The sequence below is a fragment of the Leptomonas pyrrhocoris genome (assembly GCF_001293395.1).
Source record: "Leptomonas pyrrhocoris isolate H10 chromosome Unknown, whole genome shotgun sequence".
NCBI lineage: Eukaryota > Euglenozoa > Kinetoplastea > Trypanosomatida > Trypanosomatidae > Leptomonas > Leptomonas pyrrhocoris.
In genome coordinates, this window is record NW_015438373.1 from 545,080 (window position 1) to 567,939 (window position 22,860).

Consider the following 22,860-nt stretch of genomic DNA (forward strand, 5'->3'; position numbering starts at 1 on the left):
ACTTCAGCTAATGACGCGGGTACTCAAAAGTTGTGTGGGCGACGTCGTCCGTTGAACCTCTTACCACTCCTTCTCTTCTCGTTCCTCGTGTTCTTCTTTTGTTTATGTGTTTTACTGGGCAGCAACACGTGTGCGCGTGGCTTCAGCTCTTCCATTCGCATTACCTATCGAATCCCTCAATTTATGCACCGTCGCCGTCGTGCCTTTCCCGCACGTCCCCCTCAAAAACGTTTCGATTGTCGAGCTGCTGTGCTGCGCCACTCCGTCGTGTGCTGACTCGTGCGCCTCCCCCTTCTCTCTCCGCCGCGTCCTTTCCCTTCGCCGCTGCTGTTCGACCTGCTTCGACGCCCACAGTCTCCAGCGCGACCGCCATCACAATGAACAACGACGAGCGCTACGCCCTTCTCCGCAGCGTCGGTGAGGAGTGCATCCAGGAGAACGAACTGCGCAACCTCATCGCGAAGAAGCCCAACATCCGCTGCTACGACGGGTTCGAACCGTCTGGCCGCATGCACATCGCCCAGGGCATCTTCAAGGCGGTAAACGTCAACAAATGCACGGCTGCCGGGTGCGAGTTCGTGTTCTGGGTGGCAGACTGGTTCGCGCTGATGAACGACAAAGTCGGCGGCGAGCTGGAGAAGATCGGCGTGGTCGGCCGCTACCTGATCGAGGTGTGGAAGGCGGCGGGCATGGACATGGAGAAGGTGGTCTTCCTGTGGAGCAGCAAGGAGATCACGAGCCACGCGGATGTGTACTGGCGCATGGCGCTGGATGTCGGCCGGCAGAACACGATCGCCCGTATCAAGAAGTGCTGCACCATCATGGGCAAAGTCGAAGGCACGCTGACCGCCGCGCAGATCCTCTACCCCCTCATGCAGTGCACCGACATTTTCTTCTTAAAGGCGGACATCTGCCAGCTGGGCCTGGACCAGCGGAAGGTGAACATGCTGGCCCGCGAGTACTGCGACGTGGTCGGCCGCAAGCTGAAGCCCGTCATCCTCTCGCACCACATGCTGGCAGGCCTGAAGCAGGGACAGGCGAAGATGAGCAAGAGCGACCCCGACAGCGCCATCTTTATGGAGGACACCGAGGAAGACGTGGCTCGCAAGATCAACCAGGCCTACTGCCCGCGTGTAGCGCAGGCGGAGCAGGACGTGACGGACGACGGGGCGCCGGTGGCCACCGATGACCGCAACCCAGTGCTCGACTACTACCGCTGCATCGTGTACGCTCGCCCGGGCGAGGCCGCGACGATCAACGGCGTGCGGTACACCACGTACGAGGATCTGGAGAGCGCTTTTGTGAAGGAGCAGGTCAGCGAGGCGGAGGTGAAGCAGTGCCTCATCGACGAGGTCAACGCGCTGCTCGCCCCGGTTCGTCAGCACTTCGCCACCAACGCCGAGGCGCACGAGCTGTTGGAGGCGGTGAAGTCGTTCCGTAAAGGCGGCGCCGCCTCTCCGCTCGCCGAGACGCAGCTGCCGCCGGGACCGGAGAAGCCGCACGCCTGCATGTGGATGCCGGCCCTGCTGAAGGTGCCTCTCGACGTCGCGGAGGCGATGGTCGAGGCGGCGAAGAGCTTCCTCGCGGCGCACCCCGATGGCAGCGTGACGCTGATCTTGCCGGACTGGTCGGCCGTGGCGAGCGACGAGATCACCGGCGTGGAGAAGGACATCAGCGCTGCGCTCGAGGTGAACTCCGCTCTTCTCCATTCCTACGGCCTGCCAGCGGCGGTGAAGATTGTGAAGGAGAACGACGTCATCTTGGCCAACAGCAATGACTACTGGGTTGGCGTCATCTCCGTTGGCCGCAAGAACCTGCTGAGCCACATCGAGGAGCTCTACGGCGGTGAGGTGAAGAACGCGGGCCAGGTGATCGCCGCCCTCATGCGCGTGGCGACGGCGCTGCTGCTATCCGCCTCGCACGTCATCTCTACCTCGCTGGACGGCCAGCTGAACACGTTGTCGCGCGAGTACACGAAGGAGCGCATCGAGTGCCTGCAGACACACGAGGGGAGCATTCCCCCGCTGCACCGCCCCGACGCGGCCCCGGCACTGCTCGGAGCGGATGACGTGCTGTACCTCGACGACGGCGACATGGACATCCGCCGCAAGATCAAGAAGGCGTACTCGGCCCCCAACGAGAGCGCCAACCCCGTCGTCGCCATTGCGCAGCACCTGCTGACCTTCCACGGCCCCCTCAGCATCGAGCGCGGGGAGGCGAACGGCGGTAGCGTGACGTACGAGAAGCCGGAGGCCATCGCGGCGGACTGCGGCAGCGGCGCGCTGCACCCCGCGGACCTCAAGGCGGCGGTGTCGAAGGCGCTGCTGGAGCGCTCCGCCCCGTCGCGTGCGCTGCTCAGCGGCCCTCTCAAGAAGAGCCTGACGGTGCTCCGCAACGCGGAGAAGAAGATGACCAAAAAGAAATAAAACAACGGAGGGCGCGGAGCGTAATAAGCCATCGAGAGTAGCACAGACAGAACGCGGTTTGTGGTATCCGGCTTTCTTTATTATTATCATTTCGGTGGGTGCGTAGTGGCCAGTGGAGAGGCGTTTGAGCTCAACATCTTTGATGGCATCGCTGGCGGCGGGCTCTGCGGTGTAATTGGTGTGCGTCTTGTGTTCCCATAGCAGCGTGATTAATAAAACCAGCTTGTGCTTGCGTGTGTGTGTGTGTGGAGGCGGTCTCGCGCTGCACGGTGGAGTTTTGTCTAACTAACCCGGAGGGTAATCTGCGAAGCAAACTGATTGGAAAACAACAACTCTGACCTTGTGGTTCTTCTCCGCTGTTACCAGACATGTGCGGTTGATGGAGGAAGGTGGGGGAGGTCACCGAACCAAATGCGCTGTGCCCTACACGACCCGTACAGTTCCACTGTCGCACCCTTACCTCTTTTTTTTTTTCGATTCACCACCGAATCGTTGAACCACCGAACGTCAACATGACCGAGGCATCGATTTTTATTCGGTGAGTGAATGATAGAAAGAAAGAGAAGTGAAGACGGCGGCCGTTCTCTACACCCTCTTCGCTTTTCTTTCATCGTTTTTGTTTCTCATTGACACTCTTTGTTCCCATCCTTGTCTTTCTGTTCTGCCACGTCAACAACAGGCTCACAGATAATCCGTCAAAAAAGTGTATATATTTGTAGTCTGTGTGCTCTCTGCCCTAATGTGGTCTGCGCACCCGCCCCATCCACGAACAGTGGGGGACGTCTTGCGAAGGCCGTTCAGCTGCAAATCCACGCTGTCGTCCGCGGCTGCCACTCGCTCGTCCCTCCGCTGCCCCTCTGAGGAGCGACCGACTTTTCTCACGGAGGCAGACGCCTCACTGGCGCAGCGTCCCGTGCGGCCTCCATCCCAGCCGCGAGGGCAGTCGGCCCCCGGCCCCTGCAAACCGCCATCCGGTGCACCGCCGCACTTGAGGAACGACCCTCCAAGTTCTCCGCCGTGTGAGGGTGCGGCGCCGCACGAGACGCACAAGACGCGCCTCCTCCAGCGCACCCGCCGCCCCGTCGACGAGGCTCTCTTCTGCGCGCTGCGGATGGAGGGAGAGGGCACGGTGGCGGCACAGCTCCGCCAGCTCGGCCCCGAGCGACTCACGAGCGACTTCCGGCTCTTCTGCTGCCGCCTCAGCATGCACAACGTTACCGCGGCTCAATTCACGTTCCTGTGCGCTGCCGTGCTGAATGCGGCGGTGTCGCAGCGGGACTGCGAGGTGGTCTTTGCGTTCCTGCGCACCGAGCAGGGCGTCGGCAGCCTCGACGTGGCGGAACTGCTGTCGCGGCTCCGCACTCTTTTTGTCTCGTCGGACGTCCTCTATGCCTTGCAGCTGAAGCGGATGTTAGAAACGAACGCGCTGAGCGAGTGCGCGGTGTCGATGGATGAGCTGCAGAAAGCCTTCGCAGGACTGCAGCGCCTTCTTGAACCCAGTACCGTGGAGCGTCAAGTCTCGCTGCAGCTGAAGACGCTGTACGCGGAGTTGTCCCGCATTCACGCGCAGTACGCCGTGCTGGTGCCGACGTTTCGCGCGGAGGCGCGGCGGCTGGCCCCGGCGTTGTGCGCCGTTGTGCAGTCGCTGGGCTGGGACGGGGCGTGGGAAGACGAGAAGAAGAGCGTCGCCCTCTCCACTACGTCCGGCGCTGCCACCGCGGCCACACCGTCCGCCGAGGCCGCCTGCACCTCCCCGGTTGCGGTGACGGCAACGTCGCCCACGGTCGTGCTGTCTACCGTGACGGAGCTCTACCGCCAGCGGCTGGCGGCACAGGAGACGGCAGAGCAGGCCCGCGAAGCGGGGCGCTTCGGCGGCAGCTTTGGTGCTGCGGCATGCCGTGCGATCCGCCACTCCGCCTGGCGCACGTCAGACTCCGTCGTGGATGTCACGAACCCACACTTTCTTGCGGATGCCTACGCAACAGGACGCGTCGTCTGCTCACAGGACTAGCTGTGTGCGTGTGCGTCTGTGTGAGGCGGAGGCTTGTCGGTCCGTATCCCTCTGTATCTTGCCTGTTTTTTCTTCTTTCTGTTCTGTTCTGTTCCCCCGACCGCACGCAACTTATACGCACGGCGTTGCGCGACGAAGTTTGACGCACCGAGGCGAGGTCATATTTGTTATGTTAAATACGTTGTGGATGGGCAATGAATTGGCAATGTACCAAAGCCTCACATATATATATATTCCTTTTTTTGTCTCTTTACCGATAGCCATTTCTCCGGAGTGATGTGTGTTTTTAATCAAAGCGCAGCAGCAACAGCTACTAAGTCCCGAAATAGCGAGAGAAGGAGGGGAGAGAGGGAGATGACGGTAGTGATTGGAATTGCTTGCTTTTGTTGAAATTTATATTTATTTTTTTGTATTCTTCTCTTTTCTTTTTCTTAAAGCTATTGACAAAGTGCGCTCTTTTTCTTCCTCTTGTGCAATACGCGCCGACATTACCTTCGCAGCCGTGCTGCTTTATATATATTCAGACGAATACGGAAGACTCACGCAGCGACGGTGCGGCTGCGTGTTTATGTGTGAAACACAACCACAACGGAAGGATGTTTTTCTCCTCCTTTTACACCACATTAGCGTCGCACCACGAACCTTCATGGTGCGTTCAGGCTGTTTTCAGGAGGGAGAAATCGCTCAATCAACTTGGTAATCAACGTGGCTACTCGCGCTTCACTTGGGGTCACACGTTTTTCTCTTAAATGAACTTTTCCTCTCGTTCTTTCGCACTCACCCAATTGAAGGATGCGGCGTGACTTTGCAAGCGTGAGCAACACCACACACCACGCACACACACACACTTACACACAACTCGTGACATCTTCCGCTCCTCTCACTCCTCGACAGTTGAAAAAGGTTACCGACTTCATAATACCTCTTCACTTCTCTAGTAGGGTCTAAAGGGGTTTCCAGTGTACGGACCCTTCAAACTCTCTTTTTATCGTTTCGTCGTCACGCAAACACACGCAGGGATGGTAATGCGGTACTCGCTGCTGTGCGCGGTGCTCCTGGCGCTGTGTGCGCTGACTTCCTTGTCCGTCTGCGGGCTGCGCGTAAAGCCGACCATCAGCTCTGTGACCTTCGACGTAGGCAAGGAGGAGGTCTGTCTCTACTCGACGGGCAAGGACTTCTACGAGGGCGTGTCGATGCACTATCACGTGATGGAGGGCGGCAACGACTTCGACGTCTCTATTCGAGATGTGGATGGTCACCTCATTTACGCCTCCTACGCCGGCGAGCACGGCGCGGATGATCGGGTGTACTTCACCACACACACTCGGAAAGAACACGCGTACTGTATCGACAATCGCGACTACTCCGGTGCGCCGAAGACGATCAAGATGGAGGTGGGGCTCACATCGCTGAAGCGGTGGAAGAGCCGAATCGACCCGCTGCGCAAGTTGATGACGCGCACGGAAGGCTTTGTGATGGGGATGAACGACGACCAAATTTTGTTGCGCCTGAAGGAAGGTGGGATGCGTGAGTGGGTAGAGAAGATTTTCACCATGTTACTGGTGCGGACGGCGACGGAGGCGCTCGTTGTGTTGGTGATTGCCATGCTGAACGCACTTCTCATCTCGTACATTTTCAAGCGCGCCGTGAAGTGAGCTCGAGTGCAACGGCTGGGCCAAAGGGAAAAGGCTCGTTTGCGCGTTGCGGATGTGTGGCAGCGCCTTCACGTATGTGCATAGGCCGTGTTTTGTTTTCCCTCCTTTATTTCTCTTTCCTTCCGATGTTTAAAGGTTGATACGTGCGTACCGCAAAAGAGCTGTGAATGAACAGAGCTTTACCTGTGCGGCGATCTGCCGTGCCGCGAAGGCTGCGAGCCGAGTTCATTTGTTTGTTGTGCATTTTATCTCCCCCTATCTTCTGAGGGGCACATGCCTGCTCGTCCGGGTCCTCTTTGCTGGGCGTGTTGTGCCACACGCACTTGCCAGTGAAGAAGAAGTGCGAACTTGCGGATTCTTTCCTTCTCAAGCGACCTGCACTACTTCGGCACTGTTCTCCTCCTTCACTTCCTCATGTGCTGATCGCCGGACACAAGATTCACACCGTTTACATTCACACGCATACACACACTCGTCGTGTGTTATTATTTATTAGTATTATTGTTTTCTAGGAAAGCACCCCGTGTGACTACGCCCATCACAGCTTATTTGTTTTTGTCGTCGTCGTCGTTCATCATGTTCCGCCGCGTAACGCTTCCGCTGGGCACCACTGCGGCCCTCAGCGCCTTCAACATGGCTGTCCGCGGCGCCTACCACCGACCCACCACCCACGACTGGTCGCAGATCCTGCCGCAGAATATGTCGCCTGAGGAGCTCGCCGCACTGCAGGCACAGAGCCACCGCACCGTCTCCGGCGTAGTCCCTGGTGAAATGTTTATGCGCCACTGGATCGCCGCGGAGCAGTCCACCGTGTCCGTCGTGGACCGCGTCATCTCCGGCATGATTGCCGTCGTGACAATGTTGTGGGCCGCCGGGTACGCGACGCTGGGCTACAACGGCCACAACTCCGCCCACGTAGCAGGCTGGATGTTCATTGCGTATTGGCTGGTGCTCCACACGCACATGATGTGGCTCGTGCCCACCTTCCTGGGACTGGCGCTGCTGGAGCTCCTTCTGAATTAACAAGCGCACTCTTTCTTTCGTTTCCTTTGGCTGTACTCCTTTGGTCTTGGTACCAAAGAGACGGTGATCTGAGGAGCTCCGTTTCGTCCGCCCGTGCGTGTCGAGCGAGAGATGAACAAGAGGGGTTTGGTTGGCAGGGGGTGAACGCGCCCGAATTGACGGGGGAGGGAGGCAGAGAGTGTGTTGAGCCTTTTTCTTTTTGAATGCAGTAGTGGGTGCGTTGCACGTTGCGTTGATATTATCCATAGGAATAGCGGACGGTGCAGAAGGGGGAGGGAGAGGCATTCTCTGCCGCGTATGGTTCTCCCTTTGCTGCTCGATAGGTTGCACGAAAGCGCAGGCTTTCATTTCTCACTACTTATCTCGTGGTTCTTCTTAGACCAACACAACGCTTAAAATACCAAAAACCTGTGTGTGTGTGTGTGTTTGCTCCTTCGAGTTTCGTGGAACTCATGATCACCGCCATCTTCTATAAACATTTTTTATTGTTTCTTTACCTACCTTAGTTATTTATCATCAGAGCCACCTCTGCCTTAGCAAGCGTTGCGATTCGAAACACAGCTAGCGAAGAGAGAAGAAAAAAGAAAAGATACACAAGGCTCGATGCACAAGCAGTCACTGCTGTTCTGTGACGCCTCTCTCAGCCTTGAGGGAAACCCTTCGTGGGAGCTGCGTAGCCTGCGTTCTCGCTCTTCCACGGTGTCGCACTGTGCAGGTAAACTGCCAACCCATGCGAACCTCTTTCCACTCCGTCCTGTGGCTTCTCGCCTCGTTGGATGGTTCACACTGCCGTGGCAAAGAAGCACTGTGCTTTTGTTTGCTCCCTGCAACGTTGCCCTCTCTCCATTTCCGTCCTCCTTGCGCCTTTTCCGATATTATTTCTCTCTACTCTAGCTGTCTCCCAACTCCGCACCCCTCTGGAGTCTCCCTGCAGGGAAGCGCGAACACACACGCGTCTCACTTCCTTCTTTATTTCTCCTCTACGTTAACGAACGCAGTGCCGCGTGGTCGGAGGCGTTTATTTGTGTTTCTTTTCTTCTGTTCTACGTGGCTTCCAAGCCGGGGACGCCGTCTTCCGCTCTCACCACGATTGCCCGATCCCCGCCACGCATATTCTTTCTTCATTATTTACCCTCCGTCGCAGGCGCTGGGCGGCTAGAACGATGGACAAGTATACAAAGGTGAAGGCCATTGGGAAAGGCAACATGGGCACTTGCACCCTCGCCCGCAACAACGAGGACGGGCAGTGCTACGTCATTAAGCAGGTCGACCTCACCCGTCTTAGCAAGAAGGATCGGCAGCAGAGCCTGAACGAGGCGCGCGTGCTGAGCTCGTTGCGCCACCCGAACATCATCAACTACGTAGATAGCTTCCTCGCGCGCAAGTCGGACAGCTTGTGCATTGTGATGGAGTTTGCAGAGGGCGGGGACCTCTGTTCGCGGCTGAAGAAGAACTACCGCGTTAACCTGCCGGAGCGGCAGGTGCTGGATTGGCTCATTCAACTCGTCTTGAGTCTCCAGTACATCCATCAACGGAAGATCTTACACCGCGACGTCAAGACGCAGAACATCTTTCTCACCAGCGACAATTTGATCAAATTAGGCGACTTCGGTATCGCACGCACGCTCGCGAACACCTACGACCAGGCCCAGACTTTCGTGGGCACTCCTTACTACTTATCGCCTGAGCTCATTTTAGAAAAGCCGTACGACCACCGCAGCGATGTGTGGGCCCTTGGCGTCGTGCTTTACGAGGTCATGACCATGAACCACCCCTTTAATGCGAAGGACATGAAGGGCCTGCTGCAGTGCATCCTTGCCGTGCGGTACGACCCGCTTCCAGAGGTGTACAGCAGTGAGTTGCGTGACATCGTGGCGCGAATGCTGGTGCGGAAGCCGTCCGACCGCATTCCGCTGGACGACGTGCTGCGCTTGCCGATTGTGCAGAACCGAGTTCGGGAGTGGCTGGCGGACCCCGGCTCCATCTCAAGGCACTACGTGCGCTCGCTGTGCAAACACGGTCTGCTGCCGGCCGACGTGGCGGACGAGGCAGGAGCGGGGGCTGGCATGCCCGCGCTGCTCACCGTCGGCGAGGCTGCCGCAGCGGCTGCCATCTCCGTTGACAAGCAGCCGACCTCCTCCGTTTCCTCGGGCAACCCCGACTCCCTCACGCCGATGTCGGAGCACCGCCTCGCTGGGCCGCCGGTGAGGCTCGGCGGCGGTCACGTTGGCGCGTCCCGCACCCCTGCCACGTTGGAGCTGGCCGGCTACGGGCGGCCGCTGATGCCGCCGCTGCTGTCGCGGTCTCCCCCGCCCCCCACGTCGCACGCCTCGCCACCGCCGCCGCTGGTGTCGTCATCGTCGCCGCAGCCGTGTTCGCGCCAGCTACCGGCGATGCATTTCCATCTACCGGGCAGTGTGCAGCCGCTGGCGCTGCCGCTGCCGCCGCCCCTCGTCACGCCGCAGCACTCCTCGCCCACCACCACCCCCGCCCCCGTCAAGCTGTCCTTCTCAGCGCAGGAGCGGCCCACGTATCGGAAGCGCAGCGAGGTGTCACGGCAGTCGTCTGTGTCGCCGCCGGTGTCGCACATTTCCAGCGGGCGCAACCGCAAGACCGGCCGACCGTTGGTGCGGCCGTACGTGGCGCAGATGCACGTCGCACCTTCTCCATACGTAACAGACCGCAACGGAGTCTTGCCACCCAATAGTTTCCTCCTCGCCGACCCCCGCAAGCACGCAAACGAGATGCGGCGGGCGTACCCGGCGGCGCGACCTTCACCTGTGTTTCTGAACCCGCTTTACCGCCCACCCAACCCCGTCACACCCTCGAACATACACCTCGCACCCATTCCTGCGCCAATGTCCGATATTAAAACGATGCTGCATCGTGCCGCGGTGGACCGTGCACGACGGCGACAGGAACTGAACTGACATTCTTAAGGTTTTCTTTTTTAATTCCTTCATTTCTAGTCTGTGAGGTGATACGGCGCGTGTGTGGCGCGAAGGAGCGCCTGTGGTGGTGTCAGCGTGTCCGTGTTTACTGGTTTGTAACTTTACTTCTCTTTCCTGCTGTCTCCGAATGATGTACAATCATACCAGAAGAGCACCCCATATATATATATATAAACGTGTCTTCGTCGTAGATCTATAAAGGTTGTTCCTCTTTCGTTTCGCCTTTTCCCGATACTTTCTTGTTCTCCCCCCAGCTGCTTTTACCTTCGTGTGTGTGCGTGTATGTGTGCGCCACTTGCTGTGTTCCGCATCAGGGATAGAGATTCCTCTTCTACAAGTAACCGTTTGAATATCTGCTGTGTTTTCTTTGTATGAGAGTTTGATCTCACTACTGATGCCGTTCCGATGTGTCGGCACTATCTGCGCATGTGCGCGCACTCCACAATTGGCGTGCGGAGCTGGCCTCCTGAAGAAGGTCATAACGCGTCTAGCAACGGTTGCCGCGTATAGTGTGTTTGCTTACTCCGTGTGATGTTCTCTTTCTTTTTTCTCTCTTTCTGGAGTTACACCGCGCTCCACCTGCTTGCGACATTGAATAGATTTCTCTTGTTTTTTTTTTAATTGTATTTAAATCGTTTCACCATTGCACTTCTCGCCTTTTCGGTTTGTACTGAATGAAAGCGATGCCGTTATTTGGTGTTCTCTTTTATCTTCTCTTTTTGTCTTTGTATACATGCGCCTGTCCTTTTTGTGCTGTTTGCTTGCTTCCTCCCTGCACCCGTTGGCGGCTTTTCTCTCCGTTCTCCATACGAATTGCGTCAGCGAAATGTTCTGATGCACCCAAGCACTCATGCACTTACACTCTTTGCAACCATTGCCAAAAGCAATCACCAAGATACAATTATGTTTGAAGTGACGTGAAGATGAGACACACTGTGAGTCTCGCGCCTTTTTCAATCTGCGCGCTTCTTAGACACTGTTGAAGACGACACCGCCAAGGTACTCGCCGAGTTCCTTGTCAATCAGACGCGGCTTCGGATAAGAAGTGGGAAACTGCAGCGCTGGCTTTTCCCAGTCTTCCTTTCGCTGATCCTCGCCTCTCCGCTGACACCTCTCTGTTCTCCCTTTTTTTTTGCTGTTGCTAGTTACTGCTCGCTCGTCCAGGTTTGCACGCGACTTGCGCACCTCATTACTCCTGCTGCTCGTGCTGCTGTCCCGCTTTTTCTGAACCGGCCTTCACTCGGATCCTCTTCCCTGCTGTAGCTCTCTTTCCCCGTTTCGTCCGCGGTGCCGCCGTCCCTTTCTGTTTGCGTGTGTGCTTCGGTGCAATGGAAGGTGCGGAGTGGGACGAAGGCGAGGAGGACGCCGCCCGCTTCCTGCGCGAGGAGTACCCGCGGGTGGCGGCTCTGCCCGTTAACATCCGCTATCGCGCTTTCGCCCCCGCTGCGCAGGACGCCGCCGTGCGTGCGGGGCGCTCGACCCACGACTTTTACCTGTACCGCCGCCGCCGCCTCGACACGACGATTGAGGCGGAGGTGGCGGCATGCGGCGTGGCCGTGGTGCTGCCGCTGCAGTCGATGCTGGGCGACTCCTTCGCCATTGCGCAGCGGCAGCAGGCGACCTACCAGTGGCTCGCTCAGCGGCACGCCGCGGAGGAAATCCTGCATCGCTTTGCGGTGGACCGCAGGCTGAACGCGGCGCCGTGCTTGGCGGCGGTGAATCGGGCTCTGAGTGTGCTGGGCCGAGAGGGCGGCGCCGACGCGGTGCTCGACGTGCTGGAGGACGTGTTGTTGGACAGCGCGGTTATTCCGTTGAGTACGCTGCTGGAGGCGATTAAGGCGCTCCCCGGGCAGCCGGTGCGAGCAGCGCGCGTCGCCCTCGCCTTCAAGGACTCCCTGGGCCACCGATGCGTCCCGGCGAGTGTGTGGGGCAACCTAGCAGCGGCGCTGGGGCAGGCCGCGCTGCAGCAGTCACACCCGCTCGAGGAGCACTTCATGGATCTGTACGAGCGCATCCTGGCCATGGTGCGCGTCTCCACCGGACACCTGAGTGAGGCGATGATCGTCTCCTTTGGGCGCTGCCTGCTCGCAAGCCACAAGCCCTACTCGGTGGCCCTTCGCCTTGTACGCGAGGAACTCCTCAGCGGCCGCAGCCGCGACGCGCTCTCCACCTCGCCGCTGCACCTCGGTGCCTTCCTGAGCGATATCCTGATGGCCCTGTGCACGCAGGAGGAGCGCGGCGCCGGCGGGCGGGCGCGACGCGGGCACTCCGATGCGGAGACGCTGCTGTTCGCCACTGACGTGATGAAGTACGCCCACGCCACTCGTCTCCAGCTGGCGCCGAAGGTGTTCGATGCGGTGCTCGTCGTGTGTGAGCGGTGCCGCGACTACGCACGCATGGTGGCGCTGTACGTCTCCATGTGCCTCCTCTCCACACCGACTTTGCGGTCGACGCTGCGTGTGATGGAGGTGGTTGTGCAGGTGCCGGAGACGCGGGCGTGGCTGCAGCGCGTGCTGCAACTCAACGGCACCAGCTTCTTTCTGTGGTGCGTGCAGCGCTTTCCGGGCTTGTATCAGACGCCGTTGGAGGCCGAGGTGCAGCGGCGCGCCACGCAACAGTTGTTTGCCCTGCTCGGCGTGTTGGCGGTGGAGGAGGCGCAGGCGGCTCGGCTGCCCGGCGTTTGCCTCTTCGTGACGCGGGAGGAGGAAATGCCGCCTCTGCTCGCTGCGGCGACGATCTCGTCTGCGGTGTGCCACTACCGCGATGTGCATGCCGCAGCGCCGCGGTCCGTCTTGCACGCGTTGCGAGATCAGCACGCGGATTTGGTGAGGGCGGCGCTGCATCTGTCCCCACTGGCGGCCCCAGTCGGTGCTTCTCAACTGTCGATTAGCGTGGAGGCGGAGCTGCACCGTCTGCTCACCTCGGAGTCGGTGTACTGCACCGTCCTGAGCGCGGCGGCGCTGACTGCCCTGTCCGCGCGCGACTCGGCCGAGCAGGCCTTTGCGCGCATGATGGAGACGTACCAGCGCAAATCGGGTGCCGTCGCGTTGGTGCCATTCGAGTGCGTTTGCCCGACGTTTGGGATCACCGAGACGGCAACGGCGATGCTACGCCGCTGGCACCGCGACTACGACTGGTTCGCCGTACTGCCCTTGGCGGTGTCGCTCCAGCTGGGAGGCACCACCGCCTGCGACGTGTGCTGTGCCGCCTTCATCGCTGCCAGAAAGATGCATAGCAAGGTGATGTTTATTGGCGGGACGGAGGCGGAGGTGACGGCTGCCAAGGCGAGGAGCGTGGAGCCGGCAGTCGTGATGGAGGTGTTGGTGCGCCGCCTCTCCGGCTGAGGCGATGCTGTCCTTCGGTGCGTTGTTGGCGGATGCCTGCTTTCACAGCTCAACGCGTACTCTTTTTTGTTCTTGCGGCATCTTCTGCCGTGTGTCGATGCGTCGCACAGCGACGTCTTCCATTCAGCTGGCTTGACATCTGTACCACACGGAATTTCGTATTAAAGGAAAAGGATCGGGTCGTGCGGGTGGAAGGTTGGAGAAAACAGATCAAGTAGGCGCTGTGCCTTCATTTTGATGGTTGCGGGCGTTCTTCTTTCTGCCTATGTATGCTACTGGGACGCTTCTGTTGGCTCCTCCTGCGCGCCACAACAGCCACGGCAGACCCCACGATACGTAGCTCAATTCCGGTTTCACCGCTATCATCTTCTCTTCCGCTTTTCAACACTCTTTCACAAAAAAAAACTACAACTGCTGCAGCAACGGTCTGCTGTACATACGTGCTTTTTGTAACTGGACGGAGAGCACCGTCAGGTAAAAGGGAAAAGAAAACGCTCACGTACAGGCGGTGGCTTCCTTTGTCGCGGACAAGGGAAAGAGGGTGTGGGTTTTCGCTGACCTTTCCCGTTGCCTAGTGACTTCGATTTCTAATACGTCCTTCGACAGGTTTCTTTTTTTTTTTTACTCCCCTCGAAGCCTTCCACAGACTTCTTAGCCATGGCTTCCGTTGCTGCCGAACGGCAGCCGAAGCCGCTGCACGCCTACCCGACTGATCTGCAGGACAGCAGCTGCACCATCGCCCACTACGGCCTCAACAGCACCCGATTCAATGCCGTTGGCTACCTGAGTGAGAACACGGTGCTGACCAGCGGCGGCAAGTTCGTGCTCTTTCTTAGCTTAGACAGCGGGGTGATCGAGTCGCAGGACGGCCCGGAGGATGGAGCGGTGGGCGCGGTCGCCGTGCATCCCAGCCAACTCTTCTACGTCGTTGGCGAGCGGCGCCCTGCAGACCCACTCATCCAGGCCTACAACTGGCCATCGAAGAAGGTAGCTAAAACCTTTGTCGGCGGCGCCGCGGTTGGATTCAGCGCCCTCGCCTTCAACCACGACGGGACGCGCTTCGCATCTGTGGCGAGTGCCCCCGACTACACCCTCGCCATCTGGGACTGGGCGACGGCGACCCTTCTTCTGCGCAGCAAGTGCTTCAGCAGCGATGTCTTTACTGTCGCCTTCAGCCGCTTTGACGACTCGCTGCTCGTGTCGGGCGGTGCGGGGCACGTGAAGTTCTGGGCCATGGCGAACACCTTCACGGGGAAGAAGCTGCAAGGCTCGCTGGGCAAATTCGGCCGCCACGAAATCTCCGACGTCGACGCCTTCGCGGTGCTGGCCGACGGCAAAGTCCTCTCCGGCTCCGACTGCGGCGACCTGCTCTTGTGGGAGGGCGATCTCATCGTCTGCACCTTCGCCCGCGCCTTCGCGGTCAACGAGAGCGGCGCCAACGGCGTGGGTCAGACGCCGTACGACATCGTCACCTGCCACGACGGCGGCATCCACTTTGTGTCGCTGCAGGGCCCGTATGTGGTGACCGCCGGCGAGGACGGCTTCATGCGTTACTGGAACCTGCGTGAGCTGGAGGTGGCCTCCGGCACCGGGCTGCCCCCGTACTACGCTCCGACCTGCGTGCACGAGGTCTGCGTCGGCCCTGCCTTCCGCATCCGGTCCGTCGCTCTGGACGACGAGCACGGGCGGTGGATTCTAATGGACGCCTTCGGCGCCGTCGCGACCGTGCCGAACCCCCTCGCTAAAGGCGCGGAGCTGACCGACGTGGTGGGCGAGGACGAGACAGCGACGATGTGTTTTCAGCTGAACGGCGCCCCGCTGACGTGCGCGGCGGTATCGCCGGTGTTGCCGCTCGCGGTGACCGGCGGCGTGGATGGCGTGGTGCGCTGCTACGACGCGGTGCGCTGTGTGGAGCGTTGTCGGCTCAGCTGGTGCCAAGACCCACGCCGTAGCCCTGTCGCCGTCGTCGCGGTCAAAGTGCTGGTGCCGTATTCCACTACGAAATGCACGTGCGTGGTAGTGGGCTACGCGGACGGTGTCGTGCGTCTTGTTGAAATAATGGACCACGGCAGCGCGATCCGTATCTCCGGCCAGTGGAAGGCGCACGCTGACGGTCTTCTCGCGCTCGCCCTGAGCGGGGACGCGACGCAGCTCGCGAGCGTCTCCAGCAGCGGTGACGTCTTCTTCTTCGCGGTGAAGGCGGCCGCAACGGCTTCTTCCATCAAGCTGCAGCCCCTTGGCTTCTGCACGGCGCCGTTGGCCAAGCCGACGTGTGCGGCGTGGGATGCCAACGCGACCGGCGGCCACGGCGGCTGCTTGCTGGGCTACAGCAGCGGTGAGCTGCTCTCCATACGCGCGCCTGCGCCGGATTCCATCGACCACGCCAGCGGTTTCGTCTTCCCGTGCACCTACGACCTCGTGGCCATCCGACAACGTCAGCTGCCACCGCCCAAGACGGAGGCGGAAGAGCTGGACATTACGACGGATGCCGCGGCGGTGCTGCAGGAGGAAGACCTCGGTCCGTGGCCGATTGTCTTCGTGGTGTGCTTGCCCGGTGAGGAGGGCATTGCGGTGGGCATGGCGAAGGAAGAGCTGGCCTACCAGTACAAGGCCACCATCCGTTACCCGAACCAGCTCCGTCTGCCACCCCTGCCCCCCACCGGCGTCGAGCCGCCCAACTACGTGGAGGACCCGCTGATGAATTTGTGCTACCGCGGCTGCGTGCCGGAGGCGGCGTACGTCAGCCCCAGCGGCGCCCTCGTCATCTGCGCTGCTGGAAATCGACTCCTTCTACGCGAGGCGGCCCACCGCGATGAACTCTTCCTCCTTGGTGCGGCCCACGACAGCACCAGCGAGTCCGTGACGGGCGCCTTCGTGTCGCACGACGGTGGCCTGATCATCTCCGTCGGCACTGATGGCATGCTGGTCACGCAGCTGAGGACTGGGCACACGGCCCCCGCGCCGCTGCCAGCCATCGGAGGAGTCCCTTCGAAGGCAGCAGCCACAACATCATTGCTGTCCGCTGCCGCTGCCACTCACGGTGCTGCTTCTGCGGCTGCTGCTCCTGATCCTGCTGCTGCGGCAGAAGCGGTCGTTGATGCCCCGACGCTTTCTGTGCAGGAGCAGAAGGACGCGGACGACGCGGCACGGGCTGCGGGGGAGAAGGCTGCGCGGCTGCAGCGCTTCGTAGAGAAGGTGGAGGCGGTCCGCCGCGACTACACCCGCCTGGTGCTCCGAAACGAGCAGCTGCCCCCGGAACAGCAACTGAGTCGGGATGAAATGGAGCTCGATGCGTCGCTGCACGAAGCGCTTGAGATGGAGAAGCAGCGTCGCGTCAAGGAGGCCGGGAAAGAGTTTGTGCTCGTCACGGCCCGCGAGGATGCCAAAACAGAGAAGCTATGGAAGCGCTTCGTGTCCAACCTACTGTGCGACCGCTTTGAGCTCTTTGCCCTGGAGGACGACTTCTCCGTCGCTTCGTTTCGTGTACGCGACCCGCGCGAGTCCATAGCGCACCTGTCAGCAGCGACGCAGCAGCTGGAGGAGTCGGATGGCGTGTCCGATGGGGAAGACAAGGATGGAGACGACGGAGAGGACGGCGTGAAAGGCGGTCGGACCTCAGCGCAGAACGGTGACGGTGCCGCCGCTCAGCAGCAGCAGCAACTTGGTGTCGCGACAGGTTCACAGAGGTTTGCAAGCCAGACAGCAAATGCAGAGAGCCGAGCTACGTTAACCGGCGCGGAAGCGACGATTGGCGCCTCTGTCAGGCAGCAACTGAACAAGATGGATTCGCGGCGGTGCGAGCGGCAGGAGCGGCGTCTCGGCTACGAGCAGCTGATGGCCCGCGCACCGGACCCCGCCGTCGAGGACGCGGCGCTGTCACGCCAGCTGGAGCAGGACCTCAAGCAGCGTGGCGAGTGCACCCTTCGCACAGATGCCGGCTACCGCAGTGAACACGCATTTCGACCCACGGCGACCGCCAAGCTGCAGCGCATGATCGCGCTGACGGAGGAGATTGTACGCATCAAGTCCGCCTTCAACGATGACCTGCTGAAGCTGCGTGCCGAGAAGAGGGAGGTCCTCACGACGTTCAACGAGCTGCGTGCTTCCCACGCAAAGGTTCGCTTCCAGCTCGGTCTCGCTGCCTCTCCTGATGCGCCGAAGATGTCGCTCACGGTCGAGGAGGAGCCGGAGTCCGTGTATACAATGGATCACGAAAGGCTCGAGGCCTACCAAAAACTCAAGACGGAGGAACGCGCCAAGACAGAGGAGGAGAAGAAGGCGCAACGCGGCTTTGGGGCCGACCTTGCTGGGGCACGGGCTCGAGACCGTTCACGAGCGTCGTCGGCCGCGGCGACCGCCATGACCGGTGGGTCACGCGGCAGCATCACCGGAGGCGGCGGGTCTGCGGCGGCAAAGCGGCTCACCAAAGGCAGCCACTTCGGCTCGCAGCTGGACCGCAGTTCGCGGCAGAGCACCATCTCTGGTTTTGCTATGCGGGAGCGCATGGACGCGGAACTGAAGGGCAAACTGGAGAACATCAAGCTCTCCCCCGAGGAGAAGGAGGAGCGTGAGATGGAGAAGGCGATACTGGAGCGCGATTTGAGCCAGATCGAGACTGCCATGGCGGCTCTCCGGGCCAGCTTCAACAACAAGCTGGAGGCGCTGCGTCTGCGCCGCGCCAACGTGGACGCCGACCTGAGTCTCGCATGCGGCCGCCTCACGCTCCTCTTCCGCGAGTACGAACTTCTCCTCGTCTTCCGCTCACAGGATAAGAAGTTGAAGGTGGCACTCGACTCCGTCAAGCGCGAACGAGAAGAGGTGCAGCACGCCATCGCCACGCAGCACCTAGACCAGACCGCAATGGAGGAGCGCATCAAACAGCTGTCGGTGCAGCTGAAGGCGAGCAACCAAGCCGCTGAGGCGTACCTGGAGGAGCACTGCCCCGCCGATAAACTCGCGTACATGAAGCGGCTCTACTACCGTCAGCTGAAGCGGCGCCGCCACGGCGAGGCCGCCGACGACGACGACGACGTCACGAGCGATGACGAGGACGAGGACGAGGACGACGGTATCGGCGAGGAGGTGCGGCCGACGAACTGCTCGACCGAGGCGTGGGAGGAGATGCTGGCCCTGCGCGAGACGCGGCTCGACATCACCGATGCCATTGAGTCCGCCAGGGCTGACGTGGGTGCCACCCGCAAGCAACTGGAGACGTGCGAGCAGTCGGTACAGCAGCTGGCGGAACGGATGAAGTCGTGCAAGCAGGAGATTTGCGTCCTCGAGGCACAGAAGCGGCAGGAGCTGAACATGTTGAACACGGTGGTACCGTTGCGGCTCAGTCGAGTCCGCTGTCTTGACCGCGACGGCCGCATCCCCGTGAAGCTCTATGAGGAACCGGTGGTGGTGATTTCGAACAGTCAGATGGCGGCGCTGCGGCAGCGCATATACGACCTCGCCGCGCAGAAACGGCTTCGTCGGACGGAGGTGATCAGCATGGCAGCGGAGCTGCAGCAGCTGAAGGAGGCCTGCGAGGCCGCGCGCCGCGTGTACGAGGAGTGGCAGGCGAAGGTGACGGAGGTGATGCTGCTGAAGTTTGGGCAGCACGTGGACTTGGAAATGCTTGAGTCGTGCGGGTCTAGCTGGGCCATCGAGGCGAAGAAGGAGGAGCTGCGGCATCTAGAGCTGAGGTGGGCCCGGGAGGTGCGGAAGATGGAGAACTACATTGCGGATCTGCGTACGCGCTTGCAAGGCAAAGTTTTCCAGAACACAAGCCTCCTGCAGAACCTCGGCGATCTGGAGCTAGAGCGGCAGAAGGTAGATACCGCGCTCTCCCAAGCAACTTCCAAGACGGTTCAGCAGTACCGCGGCAACACCGTGGCCTCGAAGCAGGAGCGCTTGGTTCTTCGCGAGCTTATTGCGGCCCAGCAGGAGGAGCTCGACGCACTCAACGCCGAGATCGTGATGCTGAAGCGCAAGGGCGGCCACGTGTACAGCCCCGCCATGATGTGAGCCACCGGGATAGGCTTGTATATGGGTACGTCCCTTCCTCTTCGTTGGTGGTGCTTTCCATGTTTTTTTCTTTGATGTATAGACGACGATGTAAGTAGTGTTTTTTTTTTTCAGTGTATTGTAGCTGCGCGCGTGCGCGTGTGTGTGAAGGAGTCTTCGGCAGTTTACGCCGCCGGATGCGAAACGTGTTCTCTTCCTCTTCAGTTTCGGTAAAGCAGCGGCGCACCAGCTTCTGCCGAAAGCGGCGTGAGCGTCGTTGTGTACCGTCGTTTTTTGTGTATTTGTTGTTCTCTCCGGAGCAGATGTCCACTACTGTTTGCGCATCTTAGAACTCTCATATGGAAAAGCAAATCAGTTGCCCGCATTTGAGCTGCTACGCTTTGTTTTGTTTTCCGCCGAACTGCCTTCTATGCATCTCTCTGGTGCGGAGCCCACTGCTTGTATGGAAGGCACATCGTGGCAAACTGATGCTCCGCGCGTCTTCACGACCTGGCAGAGAAAAAAAAACATGGAAATACGCTTACATGTGGCTCGTACATCAGTGCTCCTTTCTGTTGTCGCCGTTGCGCTACTCGTCTCCCCTTCACCTCATTGCCTCGTCGAGTTCTATTCTCATCTTCGGTCATGATTGTTGTTCCTCCCACGCATTCGTTGACAACACTCTCTCCCGTGCCGACCTGCTCCCCTCAGCTTAACATCCGCCTCTCTAACACCACGAAGTATCCAAACAGCAGAGACATTAGCATATACATATATATATCTTATACCCGCCCCTGTTTTCTGTAAATCAAATCCTGTACCCTCTATTAAAGGAACTAGTCTTTTATCATTGTCGTTTTCCTTGTTTCTAATAACGCAACATCTTTTCTTTGTTTGAAGCAACGCTTCTGTGCGTGCCGTAAAGGTCTCTTTGCCGTTCTTGAGTATACCCGTTCTCCAAGTCAGCAATAGCAGCTTTCAGCGCGTGACTGAGAGTTGCTGCGTTGCTCCGTCCGCTCCCACAAAACCATCTTTTCACTTTGTAGTTCGTACAAGTCGGACGGCGGCAATCATTACTTTTAAAAAAGAACTTCTACGCTCCCTCTTTACGCGGGCACCCTTGTTTTCTTTGTGCAACGGGCGAACATCCATTCAGTTGCACGCACAAGCGAATACACAAGTGCACCTACACAGAGAACTCACACACACACACACACACACAAATCCAGACAAGCTAACCGTTTACGTTTACATCTCCGTTCTCTTCTTTTCGATTTTCGGCCATGTCGCTCTTCGGTGAGCCTCTGCCGTTCGAGGATGAGACGGCCGCCTCGCTGATCCGCCGCACCGGCTACCCACCGGAAGGGACGTACAACCAGATGCCCGAGGTCTACCTCTGCCCTTGCTGCAGTGAGTTCAATAAGCAGCAGGAGCGGGAGCGTCTTTTGCGCGAGGCCCGCGACGCGAAGGAGGCCGAGCGCCGCCGTCTGATGCAACTCGACGTCTTCGACGAGCGCGCCCGTCCGTTGCCATCCGGCGACTCGCGCCGCAAGGCCTACCGCCGCATCGTCGAGGACGAGGAGCCGGTGGACACCGCGCCGAGCGTGCCGCCGCCGCCACCGACGCTGGACGAGCTGCGCCGCGCGAAGCGGGACCAAAATGTGCCAAAGCTCGTCGTGACGGTGCACCACGGCCGCAACATCAGCGCCGAGGCCGAGGACCCGGTCTCCGTCATTGTGCGCTGCGGCGCCTTCGAGGGCCAGACCGCCAAGGTGCCACGCGGGACGGAGGTGCTGACGCCGTGGGAGGAGCTGTTCGAGTTCCCCTACATGAACCCGAATGAGCCGCTGGAGGTGCTCGTGGTGAACGACGCGCTGCCGCAGTCAAACGACCAGCTGGTGGGTGGCGTCGTCATCCCAAGCGGCGACCTGCACGACCGCGAGCGCGGGGACCAGGAGCCGGTGCCCGTGATGCCGGAGGAGAGCATGCACAACGGCTACGGCACCTGCAAGGAGGGCCCGCTGGGCACCATCGTTGCTTCATGGTACGTGCGAGATGGCGACGAGAAGATGGACGAGACGGCCATGGAGAAGCAGACGCTCGCCACGCCGCTCGCCTGCACCTTCGTCGCCCACCGCCTTTTCCAGTACACGGACCACGGCGCGGAGCCCTACTCGGGCGGCGTGCTGTGTGTGCTGCGCGACACGGACGACAACTGCTCCGAATCTGTTCTCTACACGCCCGGCCCCAACGCTGAGCCGTCGCTCTCGCCCTACCACACGAAGGAGGGCTACCACTACCTGCCGGAGAATCCGTCGCAGATGATGCAGCTCAACACGGAGAAGAAGCTGGGCCACATCCTTGTGTGCGTCCCGAAGCAGGAGGAGGCAGCCGGCGACGAGGAGGAGGAGCTGCTCGTCATTGGCGCCGTGCCGCTAGACTTTGAGCGGCTCTACAACAAGGGAAGTGCGGTGCTGCTCATCGAGTCGAAGTCGAAGGACGACGCCCTCTGGGGCGAGATCTCGATCGAGTGGGCCAACACACCGTTAGACGAGGAGAAGCCGCACCCGGCGCTGCTGGAGGTGCAGAAGGAGTCCCTCTTCGTCACGGTGGTGCGCGGCCTCAACCTTGTCCGTGCGGACGGCGAGCCCGTCGAGAACGGCTACGTCACCGTCGCCGCCGGTGAGCTGGAGGGCGCGACGGTGGAGGCCCCGGCCGTGGAGGACGAAGACGACAACCACGTCATCAACTGGAACCAGGAGGTGCGCTTCATCGAGGTCGACCCCACCCAGCGGGAGCTGGAGGTGCAGGCCTTCGAGAAGGAGCGCCTCATCTCCGTCGGCACCTGCACCCTCAGCCCCGACGACGAGGGCGTCGTCATCATTCAGATGCACCGCGCCGACGACCAGAACGAAGGCGCTGGCGAGATTGTGGTGAGCTACAAGCGCCTGCACGCCCCGCGCGCGGGGGAGGAGGGCGATGCGCTGGCCCGCGCCGCCGATCTCGCGCACGATAAGGGCGGCCACGACGAAGAGGACGAGGAGGACCAGGAGCGCGAGGAGGTGGCACGCGAGGGCGGCTACGGCGCGTCCGATGCGGACCACCACGCCGACGAGGAAGACGAGGAGAACGACGAACAGAAGGAGGGCCGAGCGGAGGCTGAGGAGCCGGCGCCGGCGGATGTGGAGCCAGTGGTGGAGCACCCCATGGTCATTGACCGCGAAGACCACGCCGAGGATGAAGAGCGTGAAGACGACGAGCGCATGCAGGAGGACGAGCACGCCGAGGATGGGGAGCGTGAGGACGACGAGCGCGCGCAGGAAGATGAAGAGGACCAGGGGGAGGACAACGCCGACCACGATGACCGCGAAGACGATGGTGAGGAGGGCAACGACGCTGACCACGATGACCACGAGCATGACGGCGAGGAGGGCAACGACGCCGACAACGCCGACCACGATG

At 60.2% G+C, this 22,860-nt stretch overlaps 8 protein-coding genes across 16 annotated transcripts; all 8 read left to right on the forward strand.

The window, feature by feature from the left end:
• Positions 1-120: 120 nt before the first annotated feature.
• Positions 121-2,426, forward strand: ABB37_07237 (tyrosyl-tRNA synthetase putative (TyrS); the record flags this gene model as incomplete). Of its 2 annotated transcripts, none has more annotated exons than XM_015805798.1 (1): positions 121-2,426. In XM_015805798.1, exon 1 carries the CDS (start codon positions 378-380, stop codon positions 2,424-2,426), a length of 2,049 nt encoding a protein of 682 aa, XP_015655804.1. In that variant the 5' UTR covers positions 121-377. The 2 variants fall into 2 exon arrangements, with proteins under 2 accessions (XP_015655804.1, XP_015655805.1); XM_015805799.1 differs by having other exon boundaries at positions 145-2,426.
• Positions 2,427-3,103: 677 nt separating this feature from the next.
• On the forward strand, positions 3,104-4,437 carry ABB37_07238 (hypothetical protein; the record flags this gene model as incomplete). Of its 2 annotated transcripts, none has more annotated exons than XM_015805800.1 (1): positions 3,104-4,437. In XM_015805800.1, exon 1 carries the CDS (start codon positions 3,166-3,168, stop codon positions 4,435-4,437), a length of 1,272 nt encoding a protein of 423 aa, XP_015655806.1. In that variant the 5' UTR covers positions 3,104-3,165. The 2 variants fall into 2 exon arrangements, with proteins under 2 accessions (XP_015655806.1, XP_015655807.1); XM_015805801.1 differs by having other exon boundaries at positions 3,112-4,437.
• Positions 4,438-5,226: 789 nt separating this feature from the next.
• Positions 5,227-6,092, forward strand: ABB37_07239 (hypothetical protein; the record flags this gene model as incomplete). 3 transcript variants are annotated; one of them, XM_015805802.1, is made up of 1 exon in its annotated part: positions 5,227-6,092. In XM_015805802.1, exon 1 carries the CDS (start codon positions 5,457-5,459, stop codon positions 6,090-6,092), a length of 636 nt encoding a protein of 211 aa, XP_015655808.1. In that variant the 5' UTR covers positions 5,227-5,456. The 3 variants fall into 3 exon arrangements, with proteins under 3 accessions (XP_015655808.1, XP_015655809.1, XP_015655810.1); XM_015805803.1 differs by having other exon boundaries at positions 5,248-6,092; XM_015805804.1 differs by having other exon boundaries at positions 5,330-6,092.
• A 435-nt stretch (positions 6,093-6,527) lies between these two features.
• Positions 6,528-7,115, forward strand: ABB37_07240 (putative mitochondrial hypothetical protein; the record flags this gene model as incomplete). Of its 4 annotated transcripts, none has more annotated exons than XM_015805805.1 (1): positions 6,528-7,115. In XM_015805805.1, the coding sequence occupies exon 1, from the start codon at positions 6,669-6,671 to the stop codon at positions 7,113-7,115; it is 447 nt and encodes a 148-aa protein (XP_015655811.1). In that variant the 5' UTR covers positions 6,528-6,668. The 4 variants fall into 4 exon arrangements, with proteins under 4 accessions (XP_015655811.1, XP_015655812.1, XP_015655813.1 ...); XM_015805806.1 differs by having other exon boundaries at positions 6,587-7,115; XM_015805807.1 differs by having other exon boundaries at positions 6,603-7,115.
• An 892-nt stretch (positions 7,116-8,007) lies between these two features.
• ABB37_07241 (putative protein kinase) lies at positions 8,008-10,045 on the forward strand (the record flags this gene model as incomplete). Its single annotated transcript, XM_015805809.1, has 1 exon — positions 8,008-10,045. Exon 1 carries the CDS (start codon positions 8,279-8,281, stop codon positions 10,043-10,045), a length of 1,767 nt encoding a protein of 588 aa, XP_015655815.1. The 5' UTR covers positions 8,008-8,278.
• Positions 10,046-11,209: 1,164 nt separating this feature from the next.
• Positions 11,210-13,410, forward strand: ABB37_07242 (hypothetical protein; the record flags this gene model as incomplete). Of its 2 annotated transcripts, none has more annotated exons than XM_015805810.1 (1): positions 11,210-13,410. In XM_015805810.1, the coding sequence occupies exon 1, from the start codon at positions 11,395-11,397 to the stop codon at positions 13,408-13,410; it is 2,016 nt and encodes a 671-aa protein (XP_015655816.1). In that variant the 5' UTR covers positions 11,210-11,394. The 2 variants fall into 2 exon arrangements, with proteins under 2 accessions (XP_015655816.1, XP_015655817.1); XM_015805811.1 differs by having other exon boundaries at positions 11,229-13,410.
• A 418-nt stretch (positions 13,411-13,828) lies between these two features.
• Positions 13,829-19,419, forward strand: ABB37_07243 (hypothetical protein; the record flags this gene model as incomplete). Its single annotated transcript, XM_015805812.1, has 1 exon — positions 13,829-19,419. The coding sequence occupies exon 1, from the start codon at positions 14,068-14,070 to the stop codon at positions 19,417-19,419; it is 5,352 nt and encodes a 1,783-aa protein (XP_015655818.1). The 5' UTR covers positions 13,829-14,067.
• Positions 19,420-20,107: 688 nt separating this feature from the next.
• ABB37_07244 (putative mitochondrial hypothetical protein) lies at positions 20,108-22,860 on the forward strand (the record flags this gene model as incomplete). The annotated part of the gene is made up of 1 exon (XM_015805813.1): positions 20,108-22,860. A coding segment is annotated over exon 1 (2,179 nt), but the record flags the coding sequence as incomplete, so codon positions are not given.